The 21,424-nt window shown below is 51.7% G+C and overlaps 3 protein-coding genes and 1 long non-coding RNA gene across 7 annotated transcripts in view; 3 read left to right on the top strand and 1 right to left on the bottom strand.

Annotated features, from left to right (window-relative positions):
* Nucleotides 1-4,542: 4,542 nt before the first annotated feature.
* MANF (mesencephalic astrocyte derived neurotrophic factor) lies at nucleotides 4,543-9,832 on the top strand. The gene is made up of 4 exons (XM_069769601.1): nucleotides 4,543-4,712; nucleotides 7,262-7,389; nucleotides 8,210-8,351; nucleotides 9,508-9,832. The coding sequence occupies exons 1-4, from the start codon at nucleotides 4,625-4,627 to the stop codon at nucleotides 9,690-9,692; spliced, it is 543 nt and encodes a 180-aa protein (XP_069625702.1). The 5' UTR covers nucleotides 4,543-4,624; the 3' UTR covers nucleotides 9,693-9,832.
* Nucleotides 5,557-6,955, top strand: LOC138681768 (uncharacterized). Its single transcript, XR_011321981.1, has 2 exons — nucleotides 5,557-5,959; nucleotides 6,580-6,955. It is a non-coding gene; the product is annotated as an uncharacterized lncRNA (long non-coding RNA).
* A 310-nt stretch (nucleotides 9,833-10,142) lies between the features above and the next one.
* On the top strand, nucleotides 10,143-15,317 carry RBM15B (RNA binding motif protein 15B). The gene has a single exon (XM_009917764.2). The coding sequence runs from the start codon at nucleotides 10,257-10,259 to the stop codon at nucleotides 13,053-13,055; it is 2,799 nt and encodes a 932-aa protein (XP_009916066.2). The 5' UTR covers nucleotides 10,143-10,256; the 3' UTR covers nucleotides 13,056-15,317.
* A 3,687-nt stretch (nucleotides 15,318-19,004) lies between these two features.
* DCAF1 (DDB1 and CUL4 associated factor 1) overlaps nucleotides 19,005-21,424 on the bottom strand; it is a 54,659-nt gene continuing 52,239 nt past the window's right edge. For 3 of the 4 annotated variants that reach the window (XM_069769602.1, XM_069769605.1, XM_069769604.1), the window contains exon 24: nucleotides 19,005-20,015. In XM_069769602.1, the coding sequence (XP_069625703.1) occupies nucleotides 19,957-20,015 (59 nt within the window). In that variant the 3' untranslated portion in view covers nucleotides 19,005-19,956. Of the gene's footprint in view, nucleotides 20,016-20,853; nucleotides 20,910-21,424 lie in introns of all 4 variants that reach the window. The other variant, XM_069769606.1, reaches the window with a different exon arrangement.

A 21,424-nucleotide genomic window follows, 5' to 3' on the forward strand; every position in this document is an offset into this window, starting at 1 on the left:
GTTTGTGTGGCAAGGTTTTCGTAGCTGGGGGTTACAGGGGTGGCTTCTGTGAGAAGCTGCTAGAAGCTTCCCCTATATCTGACAGAGCCAAGGCCAGCAGGCTCCAAGACAGACCTGCCACTGGCCAAGGCCAAGCCAATCAGCGACAGTGGTAGCATCTCTGGGATAACATATTTAAGAAGTGGAAAAAAGTTGCTGGGGCACAGAAACTGCAGCCAGAGATAAGAGCGAGAACATATAAGAGAAACAACTCTGCAGACCCCCAAGGTCTGTGAAGGAGGAGGCGTGCCGGAGGAGGTGATGTCCCTGCAGCCTGTGGTGAGACAGCAAGCTGTCCCCCTGCAGCCCATGGAGGTCCACACTGGAGCAGATCTCCACCTGCAGCCCGTGGAAGACCCCAGGCCAGAGCAGGTGGGTGCCCGAAGGAGGCTGTGACCCATGGGAAGCCCGTGCTGGAGCAGGCTCCTGGCAGGACCTGCAGACCCATGGGGAGAGGAGCCCATGTTGGAGCAGGTTTTCTGGCAGGACTTGTGACCCCACAAGGGACCCACACTGGAGCAGTCTGTGCCTGAAGGACTGCACACTGTGGAAGGGACCCACTCTGGAGCAGTTTGTGAAGAACTGCAGCCCATGGGAAAAGACCCACATTGGAGAAGTTCATGGAGAACTGTCTCCTGTGGGAGGGACCCCACACTGGAGCAGGGGAAGTGTGAGGAGTCCTGCCTCTGAAGAGGAAGGAGCAGCAGAGACAACATGTGATGAACTGACCATAACCCCCATTCCCCATCCCCCTGCACTGCTGGGGGGGTAGGTAGAGAATCTGGGAGTGAAGCTGTACCCAGGAAGAAGGGAAGGGTGGGGGGAAGGTGTTTTAAGATTTGGTTTTATTTGTCATTACCCTACTCTGGTTTGATTGGCAATAAATTAAGTTAATTTTCCCAAAGTCGAGTCTGTTTTGCCCAGGACAGTAATTGGTTGAGTGAACTCTCCCTGTCCTTCTCTCAAACCCACAAGCCTTTTGTTATATTTTCTCTCCCCTCTCTAGCTGAGGTGGGGAGTGATAGAGCAGCTGCGTGGTGCTTAGTTGCTGGCTACAGTTAAACCACGACCACTAAATTCCTAGCAAACTACCCATCCATAATCATGGCACTCTGCCATACCATCATAACTAGTTCCAAAAGCTTGCAAAAAAATGACCAGAAGTCACTAGAGGTTTACTCCTCACTCAGCCACATGCTCCAGCTCTAAATCTGTGACTGTTCACTGGCACAGTAACTGTATTTCCCAGCACCTCACTTCTGCAGTACTATTTGACCTAGCTAACATCACGACCAAACCCACAGCCAAACATTTCCATGAGCATGGGGAACAAACACAACCACCTGTCCCCCACAGCATCCTGTAAGGTACAGCAACTGTAATGGACACAGCACTAGCAACCTCCCCAGAAGAGAGCTAATACTTTCTGTTTAATCAGTCTAACTGCACAATTTAGGACAGGACTAGAAACCCTCAACACTAGCTCCTACACCTTTGCATCTTCCTAATAACAATGTAAAACTCCACCCACATTTTGTCTATCTCAAATTCTCACGTACAAGAAGATCTCATATCCCTCCTTGTTCTCATCAGATTCCTCTTTATTCCAAAGAGGGAATTAGTTGATGAATATCCTCCTGCAGCTACAGTTTTAACTGAAACATTAAAATGTGACAGTAAAACAGGAGCTAAAGCCTCCTTAACAACTGAGGGGCTTTTAAACAATAAAAACAACCAACTCTTGCATCCATAACTAAATCCTCAGACCAATCACTGTCAGAAGATAGACACTAAGAACCATGAATCTTGATGCAACTCAAAGTATCCTGAGCACATGCCACTGCAAGAAGATCTCTGAGGCTCAGCCAGTCTTCTGAATATTACCGCTTACTGCTTAGACATGTGGAAATTAAGGACTACATTTAAGGGGAAAAAAAAAAAAAAGGTTTTTTTTGCTTTTTCAACACCTGTCCAACTTAGGCTGGTAACAGAATGTCCCAACACTACTGAGGACCAACACGAGGTGTCCATCACCCAGGTTTCAGACATGACAAATCCCTAATGCTCCAGAGAGACAGTGGCTGGAGGGTAGTGGAATGAACAGAACCCTAGAAACCTCACCATGGATCAAAAAAGCAGCAGAAGGTAAAATAAAAGCAATCCTTCCTAGCTGCTGGAATGTTGGAAAATAAACTATAAATAAGTGTCCCAGTTTGGGCTGGGATAGAGTTAATTTTCTTTCTAGTAGCTGGTATAGTGCTGTGTTTTGGGTTCAGTATGAGAAGAATGTTGATAACACACTGATGTTTTCAGTTGTTGCTAAGTAGTGTTTATACTAAATCAAGGTTTTTTCAGCTTCTCATGCCCAGCCAGCAAGAAGGCTGGAGGGGCACAAGAAGATGGGAGGGGACACAGCCAGGACAGCTGACCCAAACTGGCCAAAGGGGTATTCCATACCATATGACACCATGTTCAGTATATAAACTGGGGGGAGTTGGCCAGGAGGGGCAGATCGCTGATCAGGGACTAGCTGAGCATTGGTCAGCGAGTGGTGAGCAATTGCATTGTGCATCACTTGTCTTTCTTGGGTTGTATTTCACTCCTTTTTGTTATCTTCCCAGAAGATATCAGAAGGAGTCCTTGTTCCTCCTCAGAGCCATGTGAGGATCCCATATTGAAACATACAGAAAGGCTCATTTCCCAATCCAAAACCAAATAAAATCACTCGTATGCTGTCACACAGTTTGTTCTATAAAAATGTATAAAAATCCTACTTTGTTTGAAGATCTGTTTCATAACTGCACTCTTTTGATAGTTAAGCTTCCTCCTTATTGTGAAGCTCCTAAATTCTCCTAATTCTGAATTTAAGCCCTACTTCCAATTAATTAATAAGCCACTTCACCTTGCAACTCTTTCGGCCACTATCCTGATAAAAAACAAGGGCCAATAATCTTCCCAAAGTACGTGGATGCCGAGTAATTCTGGGAATCATTATGGACTGATTTAAAAGAGACAGCAATATCATTACCAATCTTGACAACCACATTTTGAGAGACAACAAGATCTAGAAAGGTGAAAAATGACCTCTTCTATCTGATAAACACATGTGATATATTCACATTAGCAAGATGCAGTGTCCTAATTACTACTCACCTGCTACGTGACCTCTACTGAAGCAGGTCGCTCCTCCTCCCCATCCTGCCTGTCTCCCTCGTCAGGCTTATAATTTGCAGTTGATGACCTGCAAGAAAATTCAGGCTTAGACACTGAAAAATTCCCCACAGTTCCTACCATGGCTTTGCCTGGGGCAGGTACAACTAGGCTGCTTCGTTGGTCTTCCTGTACCAAGAGAACCCACCAAGCTAAGATATGTGCTCCCTTGCACATGTGACTTTGCCCCTACCTTCTTTTACTAGAATGATATCCTAGGACACGTACAGTTAAACATATAGCCCCACAAGACAAGAAACTATCAACAGGTGTGTGCACTCTTCCCCCAGTTGGCCTACAACTTCAACGGGATTTACATGATAAGCTCACAGGGTTGGGGATTATTCAAGGCACTTCCCAGCACATCCTGTGAGGGCTTTGGGAACAAAAGGTGAAAGGACCACTGACTGGGATAGTACATAGGAATGAGAAAAAAATAAAATAAAATTTAAAAAAATCTTTATTTGTTTCCTTGACTCGGCAAAAACAACCACCCAAGAAGCCAGAAACAAGCTGCACACAGGTTGTTATTTTAACCACTCAGCTTTCAGCTGTCCCACCTCAAAGAATTCAGGCCTTATAACTCACAGGGTGTACAGGCATAGCCAAAAGCCACCCGTGAAGGGCTGTATCAGTGCTGACACTAAGGCTGAGGAGGGTCTGTCCCTGCCGCAGGGCCCTCCCAATGGCCGCCCACCCTGCCGAGCTCCCTCTGCCAGCCTCACGCCACGCACCCCCAGCCCACGGGAACCCAGAAAAACAGAACCCCGCCAACCCGAAGCTCCCATCGGCACCAAACCCCGCGCTGCTCGAGGGTCTCGGGCAGTCGCCTCGGCCTCGCCTCACGCACCCCAAACAGCCACCCTGCCACAGCCAGCAGACGAAGACACACCCCACGCTGACCTGCCCGCTCCCGGCGCCCACCCTCGGCAGCCACAGTCCGCGGGTGCCGCTCAGCCCGGCCTCAAGGCAGGTCTTGACCGCGAGCAAAGGCCGAGCCGCCGCCGCCGCGCCCCTCAAGGCAGCCCCGCTGCAGGTGTGAGAATCTGCCCCTTTAGAAGATGGCGGCCGCAGGCAGCCACTAGGAAGCGCACGAGGGCGGTTTGCCCTCAACAAAAATGGCGGCTGCGGGAGGCGGGGAAACCCGCCGCGCGCCGGCGTTCCGCCGCCTCCCCCAATCAGCGGCCGCCAACTCTCCCGTGGAGGCCGCAGAGCGGCCAATGGCAGGGGGCGGCGTGGAAGCCGGGCGGGGAGCGGGCCAATGGGGCGGTAGTCGGCGGCGGCGCGGGGGGGGGAAGCCGGCGCGGGGGCGGCGGTGCCGGTGCCGGTGCCGGGGCGGCGGGCGCAGTGCGCGCGGGCTGCCGAGCGAGGCGGGATGCGGGCGGCCCACGGGCTCTGGGCGGCGCTGGCCCTGCTCCTGCTGCCGGCCGGCAGCCGGGCCCTGCGCGACGGGGAGTGCGAGGGTGAGTGGGGCCGGCCGGAGGGGGGGGGGGGGGCGGGGCGGGCTCGGCTCGGCTCGGTTCGGCTCGGCTGGCGGGCGAGGTAAGGCCGCTCCTCGCCGCCGCTCCACCGCAGCCCGGCCCGCCCGCTGGTGTGATGGGGAGCCGGGACGCGGAGCGGCCCCGCGGCGGGCCTCGGGGCTTGGCTCCGGTCCCGGTCCCTGTCCCGTCCCCCGCCACCGCCCCGTCGACGGCGGGCAGTGACAGCCCTCCGCCGCCGGGGCCGGGGCCGGCGGGAGCGGTTCCTCCCGGGGAAGGAAAAGTCTCCGAAGTCCGCCCCAAGTGCCGCCGGGCCGGGCGCGCTGCTCGGGGGGTGGCCGGGTCCCGCGGGGGAGCGGCGCCGCGCCTGGGAGGCGCGGGGCGGGGTTGGCGGCGGTGCCCCCCTCCTCTCCCCCGGGCCGGGGCCCGTCCGTCCCGCGGGAGGGGGGCCGGGACCGGCGTTCCGGAGGGAACGCAGCCGGCTCGAGAAGCGGCCGGTCCCTCCTCGAGAGGGTTAGCGGTAGCGCCGAGCCCGGGGGGACGGGATCGACCCCTCCTCGGGCTGGGGAGAGGAGGGGCTCGTCTTCCACAGCCGGGGCGCGGGGAAGCCCTCTCCCCCGCCTCCTTCCCGGGTGACGGTGGCTGGAGCATCGGAGCAGGGAGCTGCCGGGAGGAAGCGAGTGCGGTTACTCACCTGGACTCTCCCCCCTCGCTCATCGCAGTAGTACGTTTACCTCGGCTTTGTCCGCCGACTGCTGGAGGATCGGGTGTCCTCTCTTTGATGCGCGAAGCCAGAAGCGATGCGCAGCTGATCTTTGAGTCTGGGCGCGTTACGTACCACCTAAATGCGAAAGCGTCTGGGGTGGAAGCTGTTGAGCTGCACGGCAAATTAAACTGCTCTTGTGTGGTGGAACAGAACAGATTCCCCAGGTGAAGCAAGAAAAACTTGAGGTGGGGCTGTCGTAACTGGTTGGGAGTTTGTGGTACTAATGCTCACCCCTTCCTCCTTTTTGTAGGGAGAGAAACAGTAAGACAGAAGGAGGGGGAGGGAACATAGTAAATCAAAACTTTCGGCTGCTGTCCCAGCACTAGGTTGGAAACTTGTTTCTACTGTACTGTAGTCATCGGTACCACTGCCTGCAGCATCTTGATTCTTTCCAAAGGTTTTCACTTCCAAACAGCGCACAATGGACATCAGTGTTTGTCTGTGACTGGGGACAAACTGATGTGAGGTAAATGATGGCGTGGTATGCATACAAAAAAACGTTTTCCTAAATGGCCCAGCTTATAATTACTTCTAGCTCTAATATATGAGAGTAAGTTTCTACTCGTTTTCACGATGGTCATACTCTGTCTCCTGTATTTGCCCATTATCCTGTGCCACGGCTTGTGTGCAGAGTTGAATACAAGTTGCTAATGACGATAATATTTGCCCATCCCTTCCTGTTGGGGTAAACAAATCACATAAAAGATGTAACTTGCACCTTTCCTCTAGAAGCAGGCCAGGACCTGGCACTTGTCTCACACCTGGAAGTCGTGAGAATCCACAGGTCCTGCCGCAGGAATTGGTGGGGCCGCAGAGCTCTTGGTCCAGGCGATGCCGATGGTCACGGGTGGGTTGTGTGAGCAGCAGAATGAGCGAAATCTGACACTCAGCAAACTCGCAGTGTCTCTCTCAGTGTCTCCGTCAGTTGCCCTGTCACACAGACCCTGTGTGCTGCAGTAACCGTAGCTGTCTGCCCTCCTCCCCAGCGACACAGGCGGGTGTGCTGTGCTTCGTCTGGAGCGTATGTGGAGTGACTGCTGCCAAAGGGAAAGTGTAATGACTAAGTTGTACGTGCCCTTCCCACAGGCAGGAGCTTGGATCTGTCCTCTCAACTGCTGGTGCACTTGTGGGAGTTTCATTATCTTTAAGACTCTTCCCTCTTTCAATCTGAAACCACTTCAGAAGCTTGTGGGAATGAAGAGAGGAGAAACACGCCAAGTGGACAGCGCATGCGCTCACATAATTTCTTTTTCTCTTGGAAATAACTTACCCATGAACTGAACCAACTTGATAATCGGTGATACTGTGTTGCTAAAAACAGCACACGTGGAGTCTGTAACGGGAATATGTAGAGAGAGTTGTTTTTCAATCAGAACTGGTTTTGAAGCCTGTGGTCTGACAAGTTGCTTCCCAAAGCAGGAAGAATAAGGCAGCAAATTAAGTTTATATTTTTGCACGGGCACTGCTTTGTGTTGTATCCCTCAGCTGAATCCTGCTGCTCACTCACAACAGTGTACAGAAGCCACTGGAGACTTCCATGGATCTGGTTTCTCAGATTGTCAAAAACCCACCAAAAATACCAGGGCATATTGTTGATTCACGTGTGCTCTGACAGACTTACTGAAATATGTGTGAAGTCACTGACTGCTAATGCAGCTTCTAGAAGTTCTGTTCTCCAAATCCCTTACTCTGTTTCCTACAAGTGCCCTCTAAGTGCTGCCACGAGATTACTGCAGTGGCAGATAACTCCATCCATCTTCCCTTCCAGTGTGTATCACGTTCCTGGGAAGGTTCTACCAGAGTCTAAAGGACAACGATGTTGACTTCACACCTGCCAGTATTGAAAAGGAGCTCTTGAAATCCTGCAAAGAAGCAAAAGGCAAGGAGAACCGCCTGGTAAGTAATAGTAGTCAATGATACTTGCCTCTTGAGGGAGTAAGTTGTAGAATACTTGGCAAATGAGGGGAAACTAGTGCTTCTGAGTTTGTATGATATGGCTTCCCAGGGGCTGTTCTTCCTAGCTCTGTGGCCACAATTGGTCCTGTATTTTTTATAAAAGAGGACTTGAGGAGTTTGACCTCTTCACCTTAAAAAAACCAAAACAGTCTGTCAACAGACATCTTACTGGCTGACCTTGTTTCTCCCCGTTACTGAAGTGCTGGGGATTACAAAGCTTTTATTTGCTGTAGGACTTCCTTGTCCCTTAAACTGTATTTGGGGTGCTATGTAAGTTGCTTAAATATTTACGCTCTTTGGCTGTTTAGCTGAAAACTAAATAAAGGAAAACCAAATTGCCCTAACTAAAACCAGAAGGCAATCTGCAAATGAAGAGCCCCAAGGAAAAGGCCCTGCACTCTCCTCAGAAGAGAACTACAGAGAGACACCATCAGAAATACAGAGGGGAAACACTTCAGAAAGTCTTTCTCTTTGAATGAAGACGACTTTATTCTTAATGCAATTCAATTTTTATAAAAGTTGAGAAACAAGACAACCAGCCTCAACAGCTTTAAAAGCAGTGTGATGGGAAACATCTGCTCAGTACCCTTGGGTTCAGAGTTAGGCTTCCTTTTGCCTGTCTGTAGCGGTCACTTGGAAAGGTTCTGCAACAGTAAACATCTAGCTGCAAAACCAAGTGAGGAGAGAAGATGGATAGAAAACTCTCCTTTTTAGAAACATTTTTCCATGCATCCCCACCTCGTTCTTTTCTTCCCTCTAGTGCTATTATGTTGGGGCCACAAGTGATGCAGCCACCAAAATCATTAACGAGGTATCAAAGCCCATGAGTCATCACATCCCTGTGGAAAAGATCTGTGAGAAACTAAAGAAGAAAGACAGTCAGATCTGTGAACTAAAATACGGTGAGTTGCCAGCATAAGGGGAAATGCCCGTGCTTTTCTGGGGTATGGATCATTTGGGGTAAAACAGCATGCTAAATCTACTCAGTCCTAAGTTCTGTAGCAGGATCACTAGCCTAATTAGGTTGCACAACCTGGGTTGCTCTCCATGAACATCCTAGACGCTTTTATGGAGATGCTCGGGTAAGATTGTTGGCTACTAGCCCTTTTTAGCTTCTGCAGAGCCACTGATCTGCCTTGAAAGAGGTTGCTCCCAGGTGTATCAGCACTACTATGCTCAAATCACTATTTGGGATATTGTGTTTAGGAGGGTGTGCAGTAAGGCTTGTCCTGGGGAACAGCTGGGTGTGTCCTACAGCCTGGGTTTGAGCCCTTAGCTGAGGTCTGTAGTCCCAGCTGCTCTCATGTTTGCCAGTAGTGGGTTGATAAACACTTTCTCCCCTCCTCTGGTGTCTGCTCGGAGCGTTCAGCACTCTCTTTCTTACCACCTTGCTCAAACTCTCGCGTTACTAGATGACGTACTCTTCCTGAAAAGACTAATATGAAGAACAGTCCGGGAATACCTCCTTCCGACTGCTTTCCTATATCTCTGCCCTTACACTCCCCAGAGACACCCCTTGGATTGTGGGTCTTTATACTTCTCATTTCTCGTACCAATGTCCTCTTGCTTCCTAAAAAGCTTTCTGTTGTGTTCACTTGCTTATCTTTCCTCTGAAATCACTCTGCTACCTTTTATTTATCCAGTGGAAGAGAGAAACACAGTATTGCTGCTCCTACCATCAAGGGGCCTTCAGGGCTATCGTGGGACTCCTGCATCTAAGCCGCAACCAAACTTTCTGGCTTGTAATAGTGCCTGTTAGTGTTAAAAAACCTTATCTCCTGTCAGAAGCCTAACTTCGATGTGCCTTCCGCCCCCCCGGGAGCCCGGCACCTCTCTCCCTCTTGCATTTTGGCTTCCTCGCCTCCCGTACCGCCGGCCGCCTCCTCCTCCTCCGCACCGTCTCCGCACACAAACGGCACCGGCCTCCTCCTCCGCGGTGCCGGCCGCGGCGGGCCGCCCATCACCCCGGGGCGGAGGTGGGGGGGGGACGGGGGGACGGCGGCCGGTCCCCCCACCCCCCCCACCCCTCCGCTGAGCTGGGCTCTGCTCTCCCCGCAGACAAGCAGATCGACCTGAGCACCGCCGACCTGCGCAAGCTGCGGGTGAAGGAGCTGCGGCGGATCCTCGACGACTGGGGCGAGGCGTGCAAGGGCTGCGCCGAGAAGTCCGACTTCATCCGCAGGATCCACGAACTGATGCCCAAGTACGCGCCGCGGGCCGCCGGTGCCCGCGCGGACCTCTGAGGGGGTCCGGTCCGATCCGGTCCGGTCGGGTCCGATCCGGCCCGGCGGGGAGGCGGCCGAGGCGCGCGCCCCCGGCGGCGGTAGCTGAGGCGGCGCGCGCTGTACGGGACGTTCATTAAAGTACAACGGTGTCTACCGGGCGGACGCGTGTGACGTGTGACGTGATTGCGGGGCGCGCACACACACACACGCACGCACTTCACCGCCACCACCCCCCCCCCCCCCCCCCGCGCCTCTCCAGTGGGAGCGGCCTCGCTCGCTCGCGCGACCCCCCCCCCCCCCCCCGCTGAGCGGGGGGGCGGGGTTTTTGCCGGGCGCGCGCCGGCACCGCTTCGCGATTGGCCGCCCGCCGTCACGTGCGGCCGGGCCGGGCCGGAGGCGGGAGGCGCTCTTGCGTCACGTCGCTGTGCGGCGCCATCGCGCCCCCTGACGCCGCCATGCGGCGGGACGCGGGGCGATGACGTAGGGCCCGCGCGGCGCGGCGGCCGGAGCCGCCTTCGTTCCCTTTTGTCCAAGATGGCGGCGGCCGCCGGAGGCGTCTCCTGAGCGGCGGGCCCCGGCGCCATGAAGCGGGGCAGCGAACGGGACTCCAGCCCGCCGGGGGCTGGGGGAGGCCGCGCCGCCGCCGCCAAGCGGCCCCGCGAACGCGAACGCGAGAGCAGCAGCCGGCGCGGCCCGCACCGGAGCTCGGGCGCCTCCCGCAGCAGCCGGGACAAGTCCACGCCCGGCGGCGGCGGCAGCGGCGGCGGCGGCGGCACCACCACCGGCGGCGGCGGCGGCGGCAGCAGCGGCGGCGGAGGCGGCTCCAGCTCCCGCAGCCACCGCGGCGATGAGCGCGCCGGCGGCGGCGGCGGCGGAGGCGGCGGCGGCGGCGGCGACTCGAACCACCGCCCGGCGGGGAGCGGCTCGGCCTCGGGCGCCCGCGGCGGCGGCGGCGGCAGCCAGGCCGCCCCCTCGTCCTCCTCGTCCTCGTCCTCGTCCCGGGCGCTCGGCGTGCCCAAGGCCAAGGCCCTGCCGGGCGCCGTGGTGGCCCCCTCGCTGCTGCTGGCCGGGCCGCCGCCGGGCGCCGCGCCCTCGCTGCTGCTGGCGCCGCTGGGGGGGTCGGCGGGCCTGGCCGGGGAGCCGCCCGGCTCCTGTGAGTACAAGACGCTGCTGGTGAGCGGGCTGAGCGCGGCCCTGCCCGACCAGCTGCTGGAGGACGGCCTGTTCCGCCTCTTCCAGCGCTTCGCGGGGGGGGGCGCCGGGGACATCAGTGTCAAACTCTCCCACACGCCCGAGCTCGGCCGCGTCGCCTACGTCAACTTCCGACACCCCGGGGACGCCCGCGACGCCCGCCGGCACGCCCGGGCTCGGCAGCTGCTCCTCTACGACCGGCCCCTCAAGGTGGAGCCGGTGTATCTGCGCGGGGGCCGGAGGAGCCGCACGCCGCCCCCCGCGCCCTCTCCGGAGCCCCTGGGGTACCTGCCGCCCATCCACAGCACCTACCAGTACAAGCAGAGATCGCTCTCTCCCGTCACCAGCCCCCTGCTGCGGGAGCCGCGGCCCAGGCACGCTCACGCCGCCGCCGCCGCCTTCGCTTTGGAAGCGGCCGCCATCGGGCTCTCCCGGGAGCGGGAGAGGGCCCTGGATTACTACGGGCTGTACGATGAGCGCGGACGCCCTTACAGTTACCCCATCGTGGCTGAGGAAGACCTGATGCCGGAGGACGATCAGAGAGCCACCCGCAACCTCTTCATCGGCAACCTGGACCACAACGTCTCGGAGGTGGAGCTGAGACGGGCCTTTGAGAAGTACGGCATCATCGAAGAAGTGGTGATCAAGCGCCCTGCCCGGGGCCAAGGCGGGGCTTACGCTTTCCTCAAGTTCCAAAACTTGGACATGGCGCATCGAGCCAAGGTCGCCATGTCGGGCCGCGTTGTCGGCAGGAACCCTATCAAAATTGGCTACGGGAAAGCCAACCCTACTACCAGGCTGTGGGTGGGTGGTCTTGGTCCAAGTACTTCCTTGGCTGCCCTGGCGAGGGAGTTTGACCGCTTTGGCAGCATCAGGACTATTGACTACGTGAAGGGAGACAGCTTCGCTTATATCCAGTATGAAAGCTTGGATGCTGCCCAGGCTGCCTGCGCTCAGATGAGGGGCTTCCCTTTGGGCGGACCGGAGAGGAGACTCCGAGTGGATTTTGCCAAAGCAGAAGAGACGAGATACCCGCAGCAGTACCAGCCTGCACCGCTCCCCGTGCACTATGAACTGCTAGCTGACGGGTACAGCAGACACAGAAGCCTAGAGCAAGACTTGAGGGTGCGAGATAGGACTCCTCCACATCTCCTGTACTCAGACAGAGACAGGAGCTTTGCAGAGGCAGACTGGGCCAGCCCTGCCAAAAATGCCGAACGCAGAAACAACTTGGAAAGCTACAGCCGATCAGTGCGTAGCCGGAGCGGAGAGCGCTGGGCCAGCGACAGCGATCGCAGCGTGCCCAAACTGTGGGAAGAGAGGCGGAAACGCCGGAGTCTTTCCAGTGACCGTGGGAGGACTACTCACTCGCCTTACGAGGACAGAAGCAGGACAAAGGCCAGTGGGCCAGCTTTAGACCGCAGCCCAGACAGGGCTCGCAAGGAGAATCACACTACAGAATCCGGAGCTGAGAAAGAGCAGAGTAACTCCCTTCAGAACAATCGTCATGCGACTGAGGAGAAGCCCCATCGTGAGGCATCCGATGCTCCCCAGCCTAAAAAAAGGGACAGCGAACGCAATCATCGAACTGGTGAATCGGAATCAAAAACTCACGAGGAGCCAAAATCTGAGACCAAAAAGCTAAAGAATTTATCAGAATACGCTCAGACGCTGCAGCTTGCTTGGAATGGGCTTCTTGTGCTAAAAAACAGCTGCTTCCCCACCTCTATGCACATCCTGGAGGGAGACCTCGGTGTCATCAACGGACTCCTTAAAGACCATTCATCCGGCGGGAAGTTAACGCAGCTCAAAATTGCTCAGAGACTTCGGCTCGACCAGCCCAAGCTGGATGAAGTAACTCGCCGTATCAAACAAGGCAGCCCCAACGGCTACGCTGTGCTCCTGGCGACCCAGTCCACCCCGGCAGGGGCCGAGGGGACCTTCCCTGTTGTAGAGCCTGGCTTGCAGCGACGGCTTCTCAGGAATCTGGTCTCCTACTTGAAACAGAAGCAGGCTGCTGGGGTTATCAGCCTGCCCGTGGGAGGGGCGAAGGGCAGAGACAGCACAGGCATGCTTTACGCGTTCCCTCCCTGTGAATTCTCTCAGCAGTACCTCCAGTCAGCACTAAGGACATTGGGAAAGTTAGAAGAAGAACATATGGTGATAGTTATAGTCAAAGACACTGCCTAGCCCACACTGTCTTTTCAGATTCCATGTTTTCTTTGTGTGTCACACAACCCAGTTGTTTTTAAGGCCGATCATTTTGGTGGAGGCTCAAAACACCTCGACCAAAGTGGTAAGATTTTTAGTTTCTAATTAATTTTAATACCATTTAAATAGAGCCCATTTTATTCGTTTTTAATATGTGACACTGTCCGCTGTTGTTCTGTATTTTTATTTTTTAACTGTATGAAAAGTTGTCAGTAAAGCCTTGTTCACTGATGGATTTCTAAACTTGTGCGGTATCCTAGTTTTTATGGCCCAGGAAGGGCTGGTTCCCTGTGCTGTCAAGAGCTGGAAGGTGATGGTCCCAACCCGTTTCAGTTTCTCAGACCCCAGCCTCCTGCACCTCCTCCGTCTCTTTAGATGTGTCCTGCAAGGTGGGAGGGGGAAGGGAGGGGGGGTCCTTCTTTGTGCTGTATGAGAGACTGAAAGGTTGGTTCTGTATCTTTTTTTTTTTTTTTTGTCCTGTTTGCTTTTTATTTCATAAATTTGAGTCTGAATGCATTGCTGTTGATGCTCTATTTGAGGATAGAAGCTTCCCAGGAAGCCAGCTACGAAGGAAGCAAATCCTGATCAAGAATAGAAGTGGTTTTTATACACAACAAAAAAAATTACAGTTAATACTTGGTGAAAAGTTTGTTACAAAGGAGTCAACTGTATTCAATTCTGTGAGGTCTGAGAGCACCCGATACATGTCTCAGTCAGATAGAAGTTCTTGGGTAAAACAAAAATGAGGCTTGACGTTCCCGTTTTTTATCAAAGGAGAAAAAAAAAAAACAAGCAGGAGAAAAAAAAAAAAGTCATGTAAGGGGGAACCCTCTTGGGCCTGTGTTAGATGTAGACAAGCAAATACAGGGCACAAAGGGTTTTGGCAAACTGTAGGTGCCCGTTTGTGTAGTCGACCATGTTGCACTATCTGAAATCCTTTATTGAAAGATAAATGGCAAACTTGTTTTTGCTAAAGTTGAAACTTGTTTGCAGGCTTACAAAAAAAGAGATAAATGTGTCTGGCTGTCTGAAAATGTGTTATGTTACTGCAAGTAACCTGTCTATGACTGTAGGAAACTCTGGAGATCAAAATTTGAAATTTAAGATGGCATGGTTCCGTCACCTTTTCTATCTATCTGTGGTATGAGACAGTTGTTCAGGAGAGAAACCAGGACATCTGCACCTCTGGTTGCTCCGTAACGTTAAGGATGCGGTAACTAGTTTAAATTTGAGTTAAAATCCACACTGTTCAGTTTGGGGATATTTTTATTTTTTAAAATTATGCCTGTAGATTTTAGAAGGCTTACAGAAAATTGTGTGGGATTAAAAACACTAAATTTAAAAGTTTCTTTAAATTCGCAGGTGGGGTTTTTTGTTGTTGTTTTGGTGGTAAGCAAGTGAACAAAATCCTGGGCGAACCAGAGTCTTTCTGGCACCCGTCTCTGTGACCGAGCAGACTCACTTGCTGACAGCTGCCAAGGCCCTTTTAAAACTGTGCTCTCAGGTATGATTGGTATCAAAACCTATATAGCAGGGAGCATAACTCAGTCTAATGATGCTTTTCTTTTTTATTTTTTTTAACCCTGCAGTTTCACAGTAGGGACATCATCAGCTGATGATGTATGAGCGGTTGCTTAATTTAATAATGTATTGATATCAACAAGTATGGGTTGGTTTGTTGGTTTTGGTTTTTTGGTTGGTTTTTTTTTAACATTTAATACTGTGATTATATTAAAAGTAAATCTAATGAGTTAGTGTGATCATGAGGGGGTTAGTATTTCACTTGATGATGCATCTTCTGTACCCCAGAAAACATAATTCTGTCCGTAAGGGCCCGAGTACAGCTACAAGGCCGCGGAGGGTTTTGTCCATGGTGCGCGGGCACGGTTCAGTGAGAGGTGAGCTGGCTTGTCTGCTGGGAGCAGCAGGGCTCTGGGAAAGCCGATTTATGCTGTGGGAGCAGAGGAGCAACTCTGCTGCTCCCAGCAGCCAAGCCGTGTCTCCAGACTCACTGCACTGGGTTGCACTGGGCAGCGCAGCGGTACGCTTCATGACACCACGGCTGCATGGCGTAGGGGAGCTGGACTGCCCCTGGTTTTACACGGTTACAGGGACGCTGACTTTTAACCTTGTGACCGAGTCCCCAATGCTGTTGTAATGTAGACAGTGCCAAATGTCAACAATTGTAACCGTTAAGTGTTATCTGAAACCAAGTGCTATTAAATACCCCTTATGGCCAGAGTCATAGAGTGATAGAGCTTTTTGTCAGCCTGTCATCCTACGTGTTGGAGATGTCCGTTCAGTCTGAGGCAGAGTGCGTGGTGGTGCAGTAACAGATGCCTGGCTGGCTTCTTGCTGGCAGGGAGCTGTAGCTTGTGCTGCTGTGGAGTGGCCTTGTGTGTGTCTGTGCGCGTGTGCATGCGTGTGTTACGCTGTGTGAATGAGAGGAATTGGAAGGGAAAAAAAAAAACCATGATAAAAGCTGCAACTGCTTGATGGCAAAGCCAGGGAACCACCAGAAATCCCCCTCTCCTGCTTTCCTTTTGAAACAAATAATAATGTAGGGGTTTTTTAGAAGACAAACGTTGTCACGCTTTGGGCTGGATAAGATTTTTAATGATGGCATTTCTCTTGCCGGTGAAGTGGCTGATGGTTGTGAGCACGCGTGCATGAATGGAGAACCAACAAATCTCCCTCCTACAAACAAATTAACAGGTGTAAATGAGAAATGGGAGAGCTTAAGGAAGAAACACCTGAGAGAGAAGCAGTATCAGCCCTCTAACCTGATGACCTGAGCCTTCCCAGCTCCCCAGCATGTGAGTGAGCCCCAGCTATTGCTTGAACAGCCAGATGGTGCTGAGGCCAAAGGCCCCCGTCCTGTAGTCCTGCCTGCCATCCCATCCCCTCACACATGCATCCAGGCTGGTTTCAAGAGAAACAGGCCTGAAAAATAATGCTAGACCTGTATCTTACAGCTTGCAAAGACTTGGCCCATAAATGGGGATGGGATGCAGTTCTGGGGGGAAAATACATGACGGGGGGGGGATTGGGGAGGAAGACCACGGCCCTAGTTAGGCAGCCTAAGACACTTAGTGATGTTGGAAGTTGGTGGGTAGCACAGTGCTGGAGGGGTGGTTTGGGGGCAGGGGATCTTTCAGCCCAGTACAGCAGTGGCAGTAAGGTAATTGCAACAGGGTAATGGTCTCGGTCTCTTTGAGTGTGATCTGAAACACGAAGTGGGACCAGGGTGTGAGATGGTGGATTTGGTGGTCTGAGAGCATTAGCGTTTAGACTGAGTTGCTCCGGTTTTTTTTCTTTTTTTTTTGAACACACATTCAGTACAGAGTCTGTCTTACAAAGCCTCTTCTTTTTAACATCAGTTGCTGGCTGTCTTTACAACAGAAACATGGACAAGAGGGCTAGCCCTAGGCTGTCCCAGGTGCCCAGCATGTGCATATGACCAGTGCTGATGAGACCTTGATTATGACCCTTTGCTAACACACAGGTTAAACTACTGACCAGCCCTGAGGTTTCTACCCTGCTCTCCAAGCCCTGGCCTAGATGAGATTCTTTTTGAGGCGCTGCGCTGCAGGGATATGCGTACAACCTCCCAGCGTGCTGGCACGATGGTTACACAGCCTGTACTCCATGGAACTGTGTTGCAGTGTGCCAAACGGGCCAAGCAGTTACAGTCTGATTATAGACTGAGGAGGACCATGGCAATATGAGGGCACAGGCTGGTGCTGGGCTACTCTCTGCTCACATCATGGGAGGAAAGGCAGCATCCTTCCTGCAAAGGCTCCCCTCGATTGCAGAGGTAGGTATACATCTTTGCCAGCTGGCAGGATATTTGAAAGCCCCTTCCATCCCCTAAGCCGAGGTCTGTAATGTCTGCATAGGCGAAGAAATACTGTATGGCATCAGATCAGCAATGATGTGCTGTGTGTATTCAGGAAGATTATAGGACTTTTTCCAAACACAATGCTTTTAAATAGATTAAATCACAATGCCAAGGGAAGAGGTGATTTTCCAAACTCCTCTGAGATTTCCCCCCATCCCAAGTAGTTGCAGAATTATGGCCTGACAAAAACAAACGAATCCCTGCTAGTCCTCAATTCTGTATCCCCATTTTTCACCCAGCCTGTTAGTCACCCTGTTCCCCAGCACTCTTCAGTGATGCCCCACAAGAACAAAGGAGGTAGCACGGGGGGGCAGGCAGCCTCCCCCACGCTTGTGTATTTAACTTCAGCAGCTCTGCAATAAGCAAGCGGAAAGGAGAGGCTAAGAGTCTGCCCAGGACAGGCAGCCAGGGCTGCTTCTGCAGGTTTTGGTGAGTGAGCTGCAGGCTGCAGGAGCTGAGCCCTGCCTCCTTAGCCACAGGCTAAGGCCCGAGCACGCTCCCTTTGGCTCTATTCAATGAAGTTGGGATAGGTGTGGGAGGGAGGGATGGCATATATACTTACAGTGGCCCAGTTTATAATATAAATAGGAGTTCCATCCTAGATGTTTCAGTTTTGTCTCACAAAACTAGTTGGTAAATTTCTCCAAGATAGTCAGGCCCAAAACAGCAACAGATGCAGCCGATTATAGCTGTGGTATAATGCCAGAACAAGATATGGGCATCATCTGGCACAGGATCTCTCTGTTTTTAGTAGTTGAGTAAACACTTCCCCCCCCACCCCCTTCCTGAGCCGCACATTTTCTAAGGTAAAGTTGCTTAAGATGTTTTTGATAAGGCAGAGGCTGGTTTCCACAGCTGTTGGATGGCATATCTGATTTTCAATCCCCTCATTTAATCAGAATGCTGCTCCAATTGCTGGTCTTAAATGCTGTAGTAATCGCAACTCGCTCATCTTTATCGACTCCGTAGGGTACAATTATCCATTATAAGTTGCAGCAGAACCTTTCTTTTTAATTATTAACAAGCAGCCCTGGGTAAGTACATTAAGTAGATGCAATGCTGGAGGGAAGAAAAGCTATCGCTTCTCTTGGTTAAAAAGAAAATCCTTCCTCTTCAAGCAATGAAACCTTGAGCCTTAGTTGAAATGGGCACAGGTCTTGGTGGAAAACTTGCTGTAGTGTCAAGGAGTGAGAAGCCTCCAGCTCCCTGTTCTGCCTCAAACTCTACTCTGGAAGTAAGAAGTGGCCAAACAGAGAAAGGGTAAAAAGTTGAGTGGATGTTATCATCTGAACACCTGGGAATAAATAGCACAGTTAGTGGCCTTGTCCAAGCAAGCGATGAGCACTTACCTTGCAGGTCTGACACACAAGAACTAAGCTGTGCAGTTGTGTGCTGTACAGTGAAATCAAACACTCAACTGCAATTTTTTTCAGCCCCTTCTAAGGGCAGGGCCTCGTCATGTACAAACAGGAGCACCTAATTTGCCCTCTGCCAGTATAGCCAGAAGGTAGCGTACATAATGCCAAACTACACATGGATGAGGAGGCCCAATGCTGCTCCTGCCTTCTGACACACACCGGCAAGGTGGTGAGAGTTCCCTGCAGCTCACCATGCTTCCTGTAGCTGAACCGCAGAGTGGATATTCTGGTGCATCATCTTTAAACAAACAAAATCACAGCCTGGCATTAGCAGCACCTTCCAGCTCCCACACAGCACAGTGAGGATGCAGTGCCACACTGCCCACAACCCCACTGAGAAATCAAGGCTGTCAGGCTGCCAGATTTGAACCAACAGGATGGTGAAATGTCTGCTGTGCAGCTCTGGGAGTCCCTGTGGACTGGGACAGTGAGTGGAGCCTGCACTCACAAATCTCACCCCTTGTTTATTTTGCCCTTCCTTATTGCAGCAGGCCACTAGCTACACCTAGCTGCTCGCTGGCTGAGCCCCTCAGGTGCACAGAGCACCACTTCTGCATGAGTGGCAGAGGAATGCATGGCTACAATTCACAGCCATAAACAGAGACAGGATTTGTATTTAATTTTTTAATAAATACACTTTACATTAAAGAAAAAGGCCTTCAATTTGCAGTTTCCACACAGAGGGAGGGGGGAAAAAAAAAAAAAAAAAAAAAAAAAAGATTAAAAAACTTGAACCACAAAGGGCAGAGGGGAGAAAGAGGGCTCAAACTTCAATCCCAGATCCCCGTCTTCAGGAATACCAGGCTCTGACTAGGCCAAGCCAGGATTTCAGCCTCCCATTACAGCTGGTACCACAGCGAGAATCTCCGCTTTAAACAGCCTGTACGTTCAGTTACCAAACACCCCCAAGGCTCTTCCCTGGAGGACAAAAACATCTGAAACACACTGGCGCACTAGCAGGTGTTAACACCCATTGCTTTGTTTTTTAAAAATAAAATCATATTTAAAATAAAAATATTCTCACTCCTCAACAATATTAGAAACCATGATCCTCTTATTTCACTTAGTAGTTGCATAAAAATGCCTCTTCCTTTAATTTTAAACAATTTTTCTCCCCCGAACCTACCCCATGGTAACAAGGTACTACAGGAATACAAAGTTCATCCCCTCTTTACTAGAACACCTGCCTTTTTTTTTTTTTTTTTTTTAATATAAAACTATTTCTGTTCTTTAGGAAAGAACTTTATACAAAGAAAATATATTGTGAAATATCTTCAGAAGTTTCTTTGAAGAGGAGAATCATCTCAGCCTAAAATAAAAAATAAAAAAAAAAGGCAGAGAGAAAAGAGGCCTAACCCCAGGTCTCTTTATTGTAGAGCCTCGGACTTAGCCCCGAGCCTCAAACTGACTCAAACCAACACAGCGGATGGGCTGGAGTTCCTCAGGTTTTCCCAGGAGAAAAAGGGTTGGGGTGCTCAGAATCGGTTTCCTATTTGGTCTCCGGTCTTCTGCTGGGAAGGGAGCATCTCCTGCTGCCAACACCCCATCTGGCAGTCACTCCTCACTCATTCAGAGACAGGATTATGTCGTCCTCCAAGTCAGAGTTATCTGAGCTGTCGGCTGAAAAGGAGACATGTAGGTTATGTTTGGTTTGTGGAAGAACACAGCTGTCAGGGCTGCTAAGCAAGGCAAGGCATTCATAGTTACAAGAGATGGCCACCACCTGCTTGAGACCAGCAACTCCCTAACAATGATGGAGGCGGCTAGCACCATTAGTGCATTTCAAATCAATCAAAAGCAGTTAGCAAATATGCACCAGAGCTTTCTTTCCCTGGTTAAAACAGAGGGTCAAGAGGAGAGCAGCTTCTATTAGCTGGCATTCTTTTTCCCATGACAAGATGGAGAGAAGGACACCAGCAGTAAGGTACTTGCACATGAGCTGCTTGCACAAGTGCAATAGCTCTTCATGCTGGGGCTGGACAGATCTGGCAGTCATTCTGCACAGCTGTTATTTGAAAGCAAGCTTGACAGTTCCACCAACCTGATGTGGTGAAATATGGCCTCGGTATAACGTGCATGGGGCTAATTCATTACGCAGTTAGACCCAGACTTTCTCAGTACTAGGTTCTTATTGGCCTGTCACTCCCCTCTGCACAGCACAGGAGGAGACCTCCCGAGTGAGGCAGAAGCAATCCATACATTCACAACTAGAACCTTCCTCTAGCAACCCAAAGGTTTCTCTAATGAATTTAACTACATAGCACGCCTTAAAGGTGACCTGAAAATTGTGCTTTTCCTGGTTTTCTTCATTGTGGTACAGAATGAAGACATGAAAGGATTTGCCAGCAGCAGTCACACACACACACACTTGCTTTTTATCAACCCTCAGCTGCACAACCCTCAGTTGTGCAAGAGGGAAGTGGTAGCAGCTCTGGCAGCAAGAGGTCTCCTGCCTTACCTTAGAGGTGACGATGGCTCTTTTTCTTATGTGAATTCATTGGATGCTGCAGTTAACTAGGTGTTAAAAAATAGTTTAAAAAAAAAAAAAAAAGACACCAAGAATTCCTCTTAGCCATCTCAGTTATACTGGATCTCTAAAATGCCTGTCAAGGTAAGCAAGGCCTTCTGGAAGGTTCACCCCTTCTCAGATGCTTTCCTTAGGGAAAAAAAAGAATCACAAGCAAGCAGCAGAGGGCACAAACCCTTTCCCCCAACCCTCCTCCCCAAAGATTAGCCAGCTGCCTTTCCACTGTGTACTGAGCCTAATCTGAAGGGTCATCAGTGCTCCCAGAACAGCTACAGCCATGTAAGGGTAGTTGGAAAACACTAGCCAGTGCTGCAGTAGCTACACTTATGCAGTAAGAAGGAAAGAACACAAACAAGAGAACAACCCAGAAACTCTGGAGAAAGAGAGAAGCTGAAAAAGTTGTTGGTTTGTTGGTTTTGTTTTTTTTTTTAAAACACCAGAGGAAAGCTTTGAAAAGGGATCTCCTAACTCTTTATTCTCCAGTTCACCACAGCGCCTTCCA

This window comes from Haliaeetus albicilla, chromosome 24, assembly GCF_947461875.1.
Source record: "Haliaeetus albicilla chromosome 24, bHalAlb1.1, whole genome shotgun sequence".
NCBI lineage: Eukaryota > Metazoa > Chordata > Aves > Accipitriformes > Accipitridae > Haliaeetus > Haliaeetus albicilla.